This window comes from Monodelphis domestica, chromosome 1 (assembly GCF_027887165.1).
Source record: "Monodelphis domestica isolate mMonDom1 chromosome 1, mMonDom1.pri, whole genome shotgun sequence".
NCBI lineage: Eukaryota > Metazoa > Chordata > Mammalia > Didelphimorphia > Didelphidae > Monodelphis > Monodelphis domestica.
In genome coordinates, this window is record NC_077227.1 from 696206153 (window position 1) to 696222604 (window position 16452).

A 16452-nucleotide genomic window follows, 5' to 3' on the forward strand; every position below is an offset into this window, starting at 1 on the left:
CTCTTACTCTTGCCTTAGAGTTCACTTTTTGACATAAGGACTGAGAGGACACCAGTGTTATCCAAATATTAAATATAAATAAAACAGTTTCTTTTGATCATTTTTTTTTGCTAAATTTGTTAGCTTAGTTTTCTAAAATTCATAGAGGCATTGATTATATCTTGTTCTTGTCACATTTTGATAATTAAAAGCAACTAATTTGCTGTAGATAAATATTGGGGGCTAGATAGAACCTAAATTTTACTGCTGGCAGGTGGTAAATACAAGGTCTGTGGGACAGCATTCTATTTACTTAAGGGAATAAAGTTATTAGAATTCTACACTAGAAGAATTATTGATTGAAATGAGCCTCTTTAATTTACTATGTCACCTGTTGTCAGAGGCAAGCATATTGTGGTAACCATTTTGGTATACTGATTTAGGTTGTACTTATTATTATTAATAGGTAATCCTTGAGTATTACCTTGTTCTGTTTCTCCTCCTTTAAGTTAACTATAAGTAACTAAACAACCATAATTCTTAAAGTATTTTTTTTCTTTAGGAAATCATGTTGTCCAGTCAATCTTCAAGTTTTCTTCCTCTGACATTTTGGATATGAAGTCATGCTTGCTCAGATCCTAGACTCCTCTTCTGTCAGAGAGTTTGAAAGAAACATTTTCCTTTTGGGCTACCTTCCCATCTTTCTTGGATATGGTGTCCTAAAAAAATGCATGTTAAAGTGTTACCTTCTTTTATAGGAGCATTGAAATTTAGCAGCAGATTTTAGTTCTTTATCCAAGGGGTCTAAATCTGGCTATAATGGGGAGTCATTGTGACAAATAGGAAGAACATAGCTTGAGTCCAGCTTTACCTTTGTGCACTAGAAGCTGGAAGTACCAGAGACTGGTCCCACTGGATGTCTGTCTCTCAGCTGTGTACCCAGCCAGCCCTTGTTGTCTTCCATTTTCCTTGATTTTATCTGTTGGAGCTCTCAAAGGTCTGTAGCCCCATCTATACAGAATGAGTTAGGAGAGGCAGTTCTTGGAAGTGCATGGATCAGTTACTTACAGTCCAAATAGAGGGCAGGAAGTACAATATCAATTGACCATTCTTTTTTCATTTGTACTACAAAACTGTAAGAAGGAATCACCTGTAGAACTAAGCAGGATACTGAAATTCTTTACCTCTGAGATATTTATTTTCTGCCTTTTTCTCACTATCTTGATATCAACAAAAAGTTAGAGACAGTCTTTCTTTGGGAATAATTTCACTCAAATGTTTTCTCTTTTTTTTTGATCCTTACCTTATGACTTGGAATCATTATTAAGTTTTGGTTCCAAAGCAGAAGAGCTTTAAGGGCTAGGAAAATGGAGTTAAGTGACTTTCCCAGGGTTACACAGCAAGGAAGTGTCAGGTCAAATTTGAGCCTAAGACCTCTTGTCTCCAGTCCTGGCTCTCTGAGCCACCTAGATGCTCCTCAGTATTCTCTTCTTAATAGATTTTTGTATCATTTTCAGCTCTTCACAATATAACCTCCAAACTACCTTTCTGTCCTTATTATATATTGTTTTCTCTTCATACACTGTGGTCTAGTTAAACTGGTTGTTACTGTTTTTCATGCAGAACATTCTCTCTCCCATCTCCTGGTTGTTGAACTGGTTCTTCTCAGTGCTCGAAACACATTCTCCTTACCTTTACCTTCTAGATTCCTGCTTCTTTAAAGATTTAGCTTGCATTTGTAAAAGTTAAAATAGTCTCTAGCAATAAAAGTATTATATTTTATGAGGTTTATTAAAGATTATTAGAAATCAAATATACAAAATAATCAACCATATGTCTAGGGCTGATTAACCCATTCACATCTTACTACATCTTGCCATCTCCGAGTAGAGGAAGAGAGAGAGGCTGAAGTAGGTGTTACAGCCAGTTTAAATACAAATTGTGATCTCTCCCAGGCGGGGACTCAGGTAAGATTATAGGGAATTCTGGGAAGTACCAAGGACTTCTGGGGATTGAAGTCTGGGGTTCAAATCTCCATTTTACTCATTATCCACATTTTCCTTCCCCTAGGTCTTGTATCTCTTTAGTATATACCAATATTAGTACATGCATTGTCTCCTATAACAGTAGACTCCTTGAAAGTATGGACTGTTTCTCTTCTGTCTTTTTATCTCTAGTGCATAAATTCCTGGAGTATAGTAGGTGATGATATTGCTGGGCCTGGTTTTTTGGCCTAGCTGCTCCCAGCCCTTATGGCCCATAGCCTCCTAGGAAGTGACTGCTGCCACATCTTGACCACATCCATCTGGTCTGGATCCTGGTTGGATTGCTTGCTATCATTGCTATCATCAGCTGTCCCCATGATGACAACTTTTTAGCTTTTGGCAGGAGATAAGTAGATATGAACCATCAATCGTTGTGATGAGGGGGAGCCTCTCATGTCTGGCAACCTTTACTATTACTCCAGCCTCACCCTTCTTCTATAGCTTCTTGCCACATCCTGTCCTACTGAGCTAGGTACTGTTTGATTCATGCCTTTACTGGGGATCCACTGCTTTCAAGAATGCCCATTCCAAATGGACTTTTGACACTCATCTTGAATACTGACTTTTGACTCTTCAGTTACATTGTTTGGAATGTAATTTTGCTTTCATGTGTGATATAGGAATCAGAAGCTTAGCACTTTGGGGAAAATGATAGTAGTTTTGAATGTGAATGAAATGATATTGTCCTATTAGGTACATAGTGAAAAAGGCATTGAATATTTACACTTTTTTAGTTTAAGCCTGTGGTAGTCTAATTGATGGTTTTAAGATTTGAATTTCAGACCACCAGAGCAAAACCTTTATGAGAGATTATGAAACTACATTCTAAATCACTTATGTGCAGTCCTATGTATAGAGTAGCAGCTAGGCATTCTAATTTTGTATCTGGAGAGACAAGAAGTGCTTGTTTTTCACAAGGTGAAATGATTTGCTCAAGTTTACATAGTGAGTCACTGTTTACAGAATCTAGGATTCCTAAATTATAGTATAATGATTTCTCCTGGGGACAGTTAATAATAAACTAAACTGCTTTTGTAAATAACTATTTTATAAGAATAGCTTTAAGAATACTAAAGTTTAATCTGATTGTGCCTAAGGGTTTTCTTGAAACTACTTCCTGTGTTAGGAAATTTAAGATGAAGTAGTAAAACAAAGCCTATGCTTCTACTTGTCCCCCATTTTTTCTTTCTTAAATAATTAAGACCCCTGTAGGGCTTAAAGTTAAATGATTCACTGGGGATAAATTTGGGTAGAATGATTTAACTGCCCCTCCTTTCTTTTTGTGGTTTATACTCACACTCTTAACAGGGTTCTTTTTGGTCAAGAACTTCAAGGTAGAAAATTGAAGCAGTCATATATGGTTTAAGCAGCATAAAACTTTTGATATATGATTCATATTATTTCTTTGAAAAAATAATTCATTTTTTCCCTTATGTGAAACCTTTCCTGATTTCCCTAGTTAGCAATATTTTCTTTTCTTAAATTACCTTCTTTGGAATCATCTCTGTACATACTGTCCTCCACTATCTCTTTCTCCCCCTATCCTTCCCTGACTGCCATATTAGCAGGGATTGTTATTTTTGCATATAATAGATCTTTAAAAAACAAAACAAAACACCTCTTGCTTTTTGTCCTAGAATGGCCATCAGTATCAGTTCCAAGGCAGAAGGGAGGGGCAAGTGGTAAGCAGTTGAGGGTTAAGTGACTTGATGAGGGTATTATGTAGCTAGAAAGTGTCCAAGGCCACATTTGAACTCAGATCCTCCCAATTGCAGGGCTGGTACTCTATCCACTGATCCAACTAACTAGCTGCTGCACCCCCCCTCCCCCATATAATAAATAGTAATTCTTTATTGAATTGAAAAACATGCCCTCAAGAATTACTTGAGCTAATAATGGTAAATAAAATGATTATGTTGTAGTATACTTGTAGTGCGTGGATTGTGTGTATAGCCGGTAGGTAAACAGGAAGGCAGGCAGAGGTATTGCTACAGACAATAAACTGGGACCAAAGGTTTTAATAATTTATTGTATAATGTGATCAAGACTAAATTTTGTTAAATGTGGAATTTTAGAATTGACAGAATAGATCATTAATTTTATAAAACTTAATACATTGAACCTGAAGGAGATTTTTTAGGCACATTATTTTAATTGGAGAAATATATTATTGTTGGTCACAAAGTGTGTTAGACATAGACTGAAGTTGGAAAGCTGAGGATATTTTGAATAACAAGTTCTCATTTCTAGTTATGGAAAAAATTCTAATATTTGAGAGGTACAGGTGGCTAATGGGAGTGTCAATCTTATAAAGGGACAAAATTTTCACTGCCAAGTGTTTTAGTTTATTTGATGATCAGAATGCTATTGGGCTATCAGATCATAGATTTAGAACTAAGATTTAGAGAAGGGACCTTAAATTAGTACCACAGATTCCCCCCACCCACATCCTATATTATAGCTGAGGAATCTGAGGTCAGAGACACAAAGTGACTTGCCCAGGTTCACAAAGCTATATTAAATCTTTGACCTCCTAGGTCATCCTGATTCTAAGCTCAATACACTATCCACTGACTATATCATGCCTCTCAATCGGCCTCTGAATTGGAAGGATTCTTAGAAATTATCCAGTGTTACCTCATTTTGCATGTGAGCAAATTGAGAGAAACATTAGGTCTAGCTAAGGGATATGTTGGAGAATAAATGATAGAGTTGGGCATTTTTTCCCCTTTGCCAAAAGTTTTCAACTTATTCCTTGGCCAGTTGCATAATGGAGCAATGAATGTTTTCCTACATTGGATTTCTCCCCAGTGTAAAAATGTTGATATCAATAAGAGCTGTTGTATTCCACGTAAAATTTTATCAGCATTCTAATTCAAAGTAATTTCCCCCAGTATAATCTTTCAGATGCAGACTCACGACTGAGCTATATCTAAAAGTCTTTTTTTACATTCTGTTTATAAAGAGCACTTCCCCCAGCCCCCCTAGTTGTGGATTTGCTTGTAGTCAATGGCAAAATAGGGTTTACTTGACCGAAATTGGCTTTAAAGGCAAATCTATGAGAATTCATTTGTTTACATTAAAGGATGAAAATACGATGCTATTAACTAGCTTTGGTAAAATTATAAAGGCAGCATGGTAATAAGCAGAGCTGTCAAACCAGCCAGCTAAGCTAGTCCCTGGTGAATGACTGGAACCAGTTTTGTAATTGGGAAGTGTTTAACAAAATAAAAATAAATACAACACAACATGGATAATGTTTATTTGTGGTATTTTAAGTCAATATGTGGCCTGTTTAAATTTGAGTTTGATACCTCTGGTATAAAGGATATGTTACCAGACTTGGGGTCTGGAAAAACCTAGATTTAAATCCTGTCTCAAACACTTAAAATGTGTGCAACCATAGACAAATCATTTAACCTTTCTTGGCCTCCATTCCTTATTTATTAAATGAGAAATTTAGAATAGATAGTTTCTCAGGTTTCTTCCATCTCTAAATTGTTGATACTCTGAAATATCCTAAGGGACCGCTTTATTGATATTATTTGTTTTCACCAAAATTTCTTTCCTTCCTTTGCTGAAGGTAAAGCAGGATACTGTTAATATTTCTATAGTTTGTATTTTTTTCTGCCAACATTTGTATAACACATATGGCTCATTTTCATGATTTTTATTTTCTTTATTAATAACTCCCCAAATTTTTTCTCTCTTATTTCCCAATCCCTCTGTTTTATCATCTTGGAAAGGAAAAGTGAGCATTTGCCTCACTTGTCTGATAGGTGGCAGAAACTTGAACTAGTATAATTTTTTTCTTTAGAATTGCTCTGTAGAAAATAGCACTTAAATCTTTTGGCATTAGTCAAACAAGCTTGCATTTTTCCAAGGTTCTCTATCTTTTCAATAGAAAATGAAAATTATTTGACTAAAATTTTTTATTTTTAATTATGTATGCCAAGATTGTGCTGGCAAAGGATTTCTTAATGGTTGCTTTTTGTTACTAAAGAAGCCAATAAATATTAAGGTTTTGGTTTTCTCTCTTAATAGCTACCATATGATGATTATCAGTTCTAGATAGCTTCAATAATTAATGTTATTTATGGCCAGGGACATTTTGTATTGCTATAATTAAGGGAGTTATGAACAGTTAATACTGTTTTTAAAATACCAAACTTTATAAGGATTCAAAAAAACAAGTTTGTAAAGTGCTGCCACACAGACATGTCATTTGGAGTGCTGGCCTGCAAAGTATCTTTGTAGCTCTGCCCTGTCCATTTCTGTGAATTTAACTGGTCCTGCTCGAACATTTAACATTGCCACAAATTAGCAATATCTTGTCACCTCATTTTGCTTTCAATCCTTACCTCTAGTAAGTTCCCCAATGCTTTTGTTTTCCTATTCTCTTAACTTCTGGCTAGGTACAGAGTAACCTTGCTGCTTCCAACTGTGCTCTACTCAGTTTCCATTTTGTCTGTCTCTCTAAACCCACTTCATTAACTTCCCCTAACATTGTACCTTACCTTGTAACAAAGAAAAAAATTAAGCAAAATTAATTTGATATAGCAGCCCTGTTTTGACAGCAGTTTATAGTCCCTCATCTCTACAGAAAGGGAGGGAAGAATATTTCATCATCTGTTCTCCTGGAACAATATGGAATATTACATTTACTCTGCCTTAAACCATCTTCCAGTGTTTTCATTGTTTTGTTTATTGTAATTTATATTTTTTAATCTTAGTTTTGCTTGCTTCACTCTATTAGTTTACATATATCTTCCCCTTTTCTTTGAATTCCTTATCTTTGTCATTCTTTATGGTATGTTAACACTAGCACTTGGCATGAAAATAAAGTTATTCCATTCTATTCATATATTTGTACTTTGTTAAGTAGTTTCCCATATGATAGCCATCCACTTTGACTCCAGCTTCATGCTCTACCTTGTGTATGTCTACTGTGTCCTGTAGAATCTTGACTTCATTTTGAGAACATTCCTCATCATCCCAAGTTTATTTCACATATTTTTCTACCATTTTTCTACATTCATTGAAACAACTTTTATCTTGAAGATGTCATGTCTCCTGTTCTCTCCTATGGACTATTTTACTCTTAGTCTCTTAATAGAAATTGACATGCTCCCATTTCTTCAGTGCTGCTTTTTGATATTGAGCTATCACCATTTGTCCACTTTTAATTTGAAATCTACATCATTTATCTCTATTATCTACCCTAAATATTCACTGTTGTTGTATTTTATCTTTTATTTCTATCTTCAGAAGTCATTTTAGCACCTTGTTTAATATTCTCTCCTCTTACTCTTCTCTTTGTCTCAGGGATTCGAGCAGGCATATTTTAATGATCATGTAATTCCATACTTGACCCTGTTGACTTATACTCTGTCAGTCATATACCATATAATCACGACTAGACCTCATCAACATGATCTGTTCAATTATCTTAATAGTTCAAATTTTTTGGAATGTATCTGTTTCATAAATTTGAGTTTTCTGTACTAATTGTCCTTCTAGTTCCCAAATTGGACTTCCTTTCCCCCTCCCTCCCTCCCTCCTTTTCTCCCTCCCTTCCTCCTTCCCTCCCTCCCTCTCTCTCTCCTTCTCTCCCTCCCTCCCTCCCTCCCTCACCCACTTTCCCTTCCGTCTTGGAATCAATACTAAGTATTGATTTCAACACAGAGGAGTGTTAAGGGCTGAGCCATAGGGGTTAAGTGACTTGCCCAGGTCACATAACTGGGAAGTGTCTGAGGGCAGATTTGAATCCAGGACCTCCTGTCTTTATGCATGGCTCTTAATCTACTGAGCCACCTAGCTGCCCCTTGGGAATTTTCTTAAGGCACTTTCTTCCTCATGACTTTTGTTGTCTTTGTTGATAACACTCATTCACGTGACCAATTCTATATCTTTGCTTGTTTTCTTTTTGTCTGTCTAGCTTGTTTTATTTCTTAATCCTACTCCTTTATCATCCCTTCTCTCTTCTGTACCAGAGATGGAAAGGAAAAGTGAGCATTTGACATAGAAATAATAGAGGAATGACTAGGAAACTGAGTTGTATTATTTGGTCATGTGTGATATTGTGGCAGAAGCTGAACTAGTAAAATTTTCTTCTTCTGAATTGCTCTGTAGAAAATAGCTTTTTGGACTGGTTTAGGGATTTCTCCATGGTAATTTCACTCCTGGGGAGCTATCATGCCTGGGAAGCTGTTTCCAGAGGGCCCTGGATTCCTTCCTGTCTGTCCAGGTACCTTCTCTCAACATTTGAAAGCACTTGAATCATTGCTGTATTGCATGAGAATGAGCAAGATTTGAAGATCTGTGGGTTTGGTGAACTACATGCTTAGTATGAGGCAACAGTGTCGTATAATAACTTAAAAAGTTAATGCAGTTAATGATCTACTTTGAGGCAGTATCTTTTTGTTTTTTTAAACCTATAACCTTTCATCTTAGAATTAATACTGTGTATTGGTTCTAGGGCAGAAGAGTAGTGAGGGCTAGGCAGTGGGGATTAAAGTGACTTGCCCAGGGTCACATGGCTAAGAAGTGTCTGAGGTCAGATTAGAACCTAGGACCTTCTGTCCTGTATAATTGGAAAATCTGCTATCCTAAAAAACTACATTTTCCCCGGAGCCCACTGACTTTCTGTCATTATGCACTTCCTGTAGACAGGATATTAGGCAGTGATGTGGAGGGTCTCTGCTCTCTTTACTTCCTGTTGTGAGCATGGTGGTGGTAAACGCAGGGTTTTGAACAGGCTAATTAGCCATGGGCACATGGTTTTTGTTTTGTATCCCTTTTATTCCTTTATTTCTAATAATCATTAATAAATCTTCTAAGTATAATACTTTTATTATTGAGACTAATTTTAATTTTTATAATCCCTAGGCCTGGTTCTCAGTCTACTGAGATATCTAGCTGCCCTACAGAGAGCATCTTGAAATAAGAAGTTAATAGTCCCTCTGGATTCTACCCAGTCACACCACATTTGGAACTTTGTGTTTGGTTCTGGGTATTTAAGGAGGTACCACAGGTAGAATGTTAGTTGTTTTTTCTTTTTTCCTTTTTAAACCCTTACCTTCTGTCTTGGAATCAATACTGTGTATTGGTTCCAAGGCAGAAGAGTGGTAAGGGCGAGGCAATGGGACTTAAGTGACTTGCCTAGGGTCACACAGCTGGGATGTGTCTGAGGCCAAATTTGAACCTAGGACCTCCCGTCTCTAGGCCTGGCTTTCAATCCACTGAGCTACCCAGCTGCCCCCAGAATGTTAGTATTAAGAAATAAATTTGATAAGTTGGGGAACCAGCATGATAAAGGGTCTCAAGTTGATACTATATGAAGATCATTTAAAGGAACTGACATTGTTTAGCTCAAAAAAGAGAAGTCTCAGGGAACATTGACAGCTAGTTTTAAATATTTGAAAGTAACTGTCATATATAAGATATCAAACTGATTCTATTGGTAATAGAAGACAGAAGTAACAGCGAGAAAGGTATAAATTTCCAAGAAGTAAATTTTGTCTTAATTTCAAGAAAAACTTCCAAAAGTGGTTATTCAAACTGCTCAGCTCACGTGGCTGTGTTATTTTAATTAAGGAATTCTCTCAGGGGCTGGTAAGTGGTTCAGTGAATAGAGAGCCAGGCCTGGAGACAGGATCCTGGATTCAAATTTAGCCTCTGATACTTCCTAGCTGTTCTGTAGTGAGCCCATCTTTTTACTTCAGTTTTCTTAACTGAAAAACATGGCTAATAATAGCACCTACATGTCAGGGTTATTGTGAGGATCAAGTTAGACAATACTTGTAAAAGGTTTAGAACAGTGCCCAGAACATAATAGGAAGTTAAAATGGTTAACTTCCTTCTTTCTACTTTTCCTATTATAGAATTCCTTGATGACATCTTTTATTGCTGTTCTTTGAAGTTCATCATTGGTTATATATGTATTGTATCTTACTCTTAACTCACTTCTATGCCAGAAAATGGGGAGCATGAGTCATCAGTCTTCTGAAGGTAGTGGTTATTGTCATTGGTCTTTTACAGTTGTTTACAGTGCTGTTATTGTATATATTATCATGGATCTGTTTATTTCAGTGCATCAGTTCATACAAAGTCCCCAGGTTTCTGAATTTAAACTCTTTCATCATTTCACATAAATAATATTCCATTACATTCCTATACATAATTTTATCCAGTCATTCCTCAATTGATAAACACTCATACTGACCATCCTAATGCCTCCACTCTTAAGCTCACACCCTACTTATTCCTCCAACCCTAACACCTCTGTATCTTTCCTCCCAGTTACTAACACTTCTTCCTTTGACCCTCCTTCCCACTCTGCCCAATTCAATTCTCATATCCTTCCTACCTCTGATCTTTCTGGCACTATGGGACAATAACAAAGCCTCTCCCTCAATGTGCCCAACTCTTCTCGTTCTCATACCTATCCCACTGAGAATGGATTAAGAAGCCTAGAAACAGAAATAAGAGTACCAAATAATTCAGATAGGTTATTTCCTTTAAGGGAAGTACCCACTTTTAATAAAGATGGGAACTTGTTATCTGTAAGACATCATACACCTTTTAGCCCTGAGGATTTAAATAAATTTAAGGAAGATCTTCCATCATTTGAGGAAGAACCAATATTAATTATAAAAATATTAGAGAACATATTGAGAACTTTTGACCCCACTTGGATGGATGTTGAGAATTTGTTAGAGACATTTTTAACAAAGAGAAAAAACCAATATCGTCTCTCTTGCTAATCAGAAGTGAGGTAGAAGAGGACATTATTGGCCAACACATTGGAACCCCAATGTTGAACTAGATCACACAAAACTACACCAGGCCAGAGAAGCATTATTGACAGCAATGAGAGCATGCTAGGATAGACCTGAAAAATGGTCAAAATTTGAAAGAACCCGACAAGAAATTGATGAGACCCTCTCCCAGTTTATGGTCAGACTTATTGACGTAGGGAATACATATATGGACCTTGATTTATCCAGAGAAAGGGACATTAGGCAAATATGTAGGGAATTTGTTGAGAATTGTTGTTCAGTGGTAAAAGACTACTTTAAAACTAGTTATCCTAATTGGGACTCTATGGATATTGAAGAATTGAGGAGAGTAGCAACCTATGTTTATAAAGATCGTGTAAAAAGACTTGAGGAACACAATACGTTAGTGGAAGACTTAAAGAAATTGAAATGTTAAAGAGACAATTGAAAAATAAGGGAGAGACCATAGCCCCTTTGCGGGAATCCACAAATAAATCAGTAACCTGCCACTTCTGTGAGAAGAAGGGCCACAAAATGATAGAATGTAGAACTTTTCTCAAGATTATTGGAAGAAATACACACTTTAATAACAACTTTAGAAATAATAACTATAGAAACGATGATAATAATCATAGAAATCAGAATTTTAGAAATTTTAGAAATTATAATGATGACTACAGAAATTATGGAAATAACTATAATGACTATAGAAATAAGAACTTTAAAAACCAAAATTATAGAAATAGGAATTGGGGAAATAATGACAGTGCTCCAAATGAAGAAAATGATAATACCCAACAACAATATATAAGAAATGGGGCTCGTCCAAAAAATACTAGAGGTGCAAATGCCCTTCAGGGGGGTGCCCTAGGAATGTCCCAAACACAATGAAGGTATCTGGGGGGGCTGCGGCACAGGAATCAGAGGATACAACCTTTGATTTTCCGGACCCTGATATCCTACTACCCATTTTCCCTATCCACTGCCCTCCCTATACTAATGAACCCCATGTTACCTTAAAGGTGGGTAACACCTATCATGATTGTCTCTTAGACACTGGAGCTACCAGGGTACATTAAAGAATGTACCCAATTTAAATTGTTATTCCATTGACTCACAAAGTGTAGTGGGAGTATCAGGAATACTCCAAAGAGTTAAAAAACTTCCCCCTAGAATGGTGTCTGTAGGACCCCTAGAGGTACAACATTCCTTTCTTTTGATGCCTGACTCCCCTCTAAATTTTCTGGGGAGGGACCTTCTATGCAAACTCAGAGCCACAATAACTTGCTCCCCAGATGGTTCCTTAACATTGGAACTACCAGAGGAATTTTTAAATTTACTCCCTGTACTTGTCTCAGAGAGCCAGGAGATAAAAAAACCTTCCACTTTTGAAATAACTACGGATATACCGAAGTCTCTTTGGGCCACATCTTCTTCAGATGTAGGCTTACTTAAATCTGCTGTTCCTGTGCAGATAAAAACTAAATCTAGCCCACCTCCTTCCATTCCTCAGTATCCCCTCTCAAAAGAGGCAATTGAGGGTATTACCGCAATTATTAACTCATTAATTGATCAGGGAATAATAATCCCTTGTAAATCTGAATACAACACTCCCATCCTGCTAGTTAAGAAACCAAAAAGAGGACCTGATGGCAAGCACCTCTATAGATTCGTACAGGATCTGAGGGCAGTGAATAACCACATTATAAAGAGACACTCTGTAGTTTCCAACATAAATACTATTATTTCCTCTATTCCTAGCACAGCTACATACTTCATAGTAGTAGACTTGTGCTCAGCTTTCTTTTCCATACCTATACATGAGAACTCCAGGCATATTTTTGCTTTTACCTGGAAGGCTCACAATGTACATGAAGTCATTTACCACAGGGTTATGTGGAAAGCCTGAGTTTATTTGTGCAAATTTTGAGCCAAGACACAGATAATATAACTTAAAAATAGCAAATTAATCAAATATGTAGATTATCTACTCTTGGCTTCAACAGACGCAGAAACATGTCAGGAAGATAGTAAACACCTTCTTTTGGAATTGCACAATAGAGGACATAAAATCTCGAAGGATAAAGTTCAGTGGTGTCTCCCTAAAGTAGAATATTTGGGATTCATCCTGACTGCTGGTGCTCATTAGATTTCTCCAAAACGAATTGAGAATATTCAAAATTTAAGTGCTCCTACTACTAAGAAACAGTTGAGAGCAATTTTAGGAGCAACAGGGTTTTGCAGACAATGGATTCCTTGCTATGGGGAAATTACGAAACCCCTTATAGCATTAACAAAGGATTCAGTTCCTGAACCCCTCAAATTAGAGCCGCAACACTTGTCAGCTCTATCAGATCTAAAAAAGACAGATCTATCCTGTCTGCCCCTGCTCTAGGCATCTCAGATTACAACAAGCCATTTACTTTGTATGTACATGAGCGAAGAGGAGTAGCTTCATGTGTTTTAACTCAGACTTTGGGGCCTTTTCAGTGCCCAATTGCTTATTATTCTGCCCAATTGGACCAAGTAGTATCAGGAGCACCACTATGTCTTAGAGGAGTAGCTGCTACAGCCTTACTAGTGACAAAAACTGTTGATCTAGTATTGGGATGTCCATTAACAATTATGTGCCCACATGAGGTAGAAGCGTTGTTGTTAAAGTATAGAACACAGGCATTCTCGGATTAGAGAATTACAAGATATGAAATAACCTTGTTAAATAGCAAAAACATTACCTTGAAACACTGTACAACCCTTAACCCTGCCACCTTGCTTCCAGATTTACCTACTTCAGGAGAACCATTACACAATTGTGAAACATTAGTGTCCATGGCAGAAAAGCCTCAAGATAATCTCTTGGACACTCCCTTAGACAATGCAGATTTGATCTTATTTACTGATGGTTCTTCTTTTATGAGGGATGGCATACGCTACACTGGAGCTGCCGTAGTCTCAGAATTTGCCACTGAGTGCTCAGCTTCACTACCCTCTAACATTAGCGCTCAAGGAGCAGAACTCATAGCTCTGAAGCATGCTTGTATAATTGCCAAGGATAAAAAGGCAATAATTTATATGGACTCTAGATATGCTTTTGGCATTTGTCATTCAGTCAGGATGCTATGGCTCCATAGAGGATTTTTAACCTCAGTTGGAAAATCTACAGCTAATGCAGAAATTATTAATGAAGTTCTTTCTGCTCTCCAGCTTCCTGAAGCCCTAGCTGTAGTTCATTGCTCTGCCCATATAGGTGACACTGACCCTGTCTCTAGAGGAAATGATCGAGCAGATGCCACTGAAAAGCTAACAGCCATAGAGGGACCTGAATTAATTTTAACATTAACAACCACTGATTATTTAAATTTATCTCTTTCCTATAATGAAAAGGAAGTGGAAAAATGGAAACAAAAATTCAAAGCAAAACAGATCAATGGAATATGGGTGTCGTCTGAAGGGAAACCCCTGCTCCCTAGAAGTTTCTATCACCAAATTTGCCAATCTATTCATAAAAATGGTCACTTTGGTACCCAGGGCATCATGGACTCTGTTAAGAGAGTATGGATAGCCCCTGGTATAACTACTATACCCTCTAAAGTGTGTTCAGCCTGCTCTACCTGCCAAGCATATAACCAACATACCTTTCGTGACAAAGCCTTTGGTGGACATCCTCTGGCTTACACACCTACATCTACAGATAGATTTCATAACAATGCCAAAGGCTAGACGTTATAAATTTTGTCTAGACATTGTAGATCAACTGACCAGATGGCTGGAAGCATTTCTTGAGACCCAAGCCACAGCAGCTTTTGTTGCTAAGGTACTTTTAAAAGAAATTATTCCTCGTTTTGGACTGCCAGCACATATTGATTCAGATAGAGGAAGTCATTTTACTGATTCTGTCTTAAGCCAGATATATTCTTGCTTGGGGATAACTCCCAAATTACATGTTTCATATCATCCCCAGAGCTCAGGCCAAGTTGAGAGGAAGGATGAACAAAGAACTTAAAACTATGATTGGAAAATTATGCACGAGATGCATTTAAAATGGCCTGAAATTCCCCCTCTGGCCCTATTTTATCTTAGAAGCAGGCCTAGAGGAGACCTTCATATCTCACCATTTGAGATGCTTTTTGGACATCCACCTATACAGGCTAAACCTTTTCCCCCTGCATATACATCACTATTAGGAGGAGATACTACTTTTGCTTTCTATATACAAGAATTACAGCACAAACTACATGCACTTCATGAATCTGGAGCTGCAGTACAAGCCGGACCACTAGACTTTTCTCTTCATGACCTGAACCCAGGAGATAAAGTGTATATTAAGAATTTCAAGCGTACTGGAGCAACTCAGTCTTCCTGGGAAGGACCATTCCAAATATTGTTAACTACTCCAACATCTATAAAGGTTGGAGAGAAGGACTCTTGGATTCATTGCTCACATGTGAAGAAAACCTCTTCTGTTGGGACTGATGGACTGTACCCTATTATATGTATTGGAGATATTAATCTATAGACAAATGGATGCTGTTTTTTGAGAACACATTGAATTACTGATTTTTCCTTATTTTTATTATTGCTTTTCTTTTGATTAGAATAATTGATTTTTTCCCTTTTTTTCTCATTTCTTGTACTAAAGAGACATATAATTAATATTTTTTTTGCAGTAATATAAGTTTAATATATGTATTCTTTTTTTTTTTTAAAGCCCTTACCTTCCGTCTTGGAGTCAATACTGTGTATTGGCTCCAAGGCAGAAGAGTGGTAAGGTCTAGGCAATGGGGGTCAAGTGACTTGCCCAGGGTCACACAGCTGGGAAGTGGCTGAAGCCAGATTTGAACCTAGGACCTCCCGTCTCTAGGACTGGTTCTCAATCCACTGTGCTACCCAGCTGCCCCCTAATATATGTATTCTTGCTGCAATATAAATGCATACCCAAAATCTTTAAACTATGGGAACCTGCCATTTATTGATAAAATATTATGGGACTGTGATTAATGTTTGTGTTTGATTCTAGAAAAAGGGATAAAAACAAGGAGCACAGATTTAACCTGAATAGTGCAAAAAAAGAGTACACAGGAAATACTAATGTTAGAGTCGAGGTTGCGACGCTTGACATATGTTAAGTCGCAGGACTTCATTGTATCTACACTTTTTGTGAAGTCCTCATAAAAGTACAAAATTTGACTATCATGCTGGCTCTCTATATCCCTAAGAAGGAAAAATTCAGATGCTGGAATGACACTTCCCTATCAAAATAGAATTCTAGTTCCTTTCCTTCTTATATTATGGCAACTTCCTGTAGTCTTGGCTGAAAATGGGTAAGTGTCATATTCTTGCACTCTGTCCTACAGACTTGTGGGATAGAAACTACTTTAAATTGGACCTATACAAGGGCCTATTGTGAATTTTTTTTCCCTTATGCTTTTCGTTGTGTTTTTCTCTTCTTTTGATAATTGACTCATACACCCCCATAACTCAACATTGCATCCTGAGCTGAACTAGATGTTTTTTAACACTTACTTCAGGGGGGATTGTATTTTAATTTAAAACCCAAGATTTTTTGATTTTTTTGTTTGAGATTGTATTTTTGATTTTGATTTTTTTCATGAAAAGATGTTCAAGGAAGAAGCTTGCTAACTCCTAAA

General features: G+C 37.0%; 1 protein-coding gene across 5 annotated transcripts in view; it reads left to right on the forward strand.

Annotated features, from left to right (window-relative positions):
- The window catches only part of NFATC3 (nuclear factor of activated T cells 3), a 195647-nt gene that overhangs the window by 31219 nt on the left and 147976 nt on the right, over nucleotides 1–16452 (forward strand). The window contains exon 2 of one of the 5 annotated variants that reach the window (XM_056810018.1): nucleotides 9908–10034. The exons of the other annotated variants lie outside the window; for them this stretch is intronic. Within the exon in view, the coding sequence (XP_056665996.1) occupies nucleotides 10004–10034 (31 nt within the window). The 5' untranslated portion in view covers nucleotides 9908–10003. The remainder of the gene's footprint in view (nucleotides 1–9907; nucleotides 10035–16452) is intronic. 5 annotated transcript variants of the gene reach the window in all.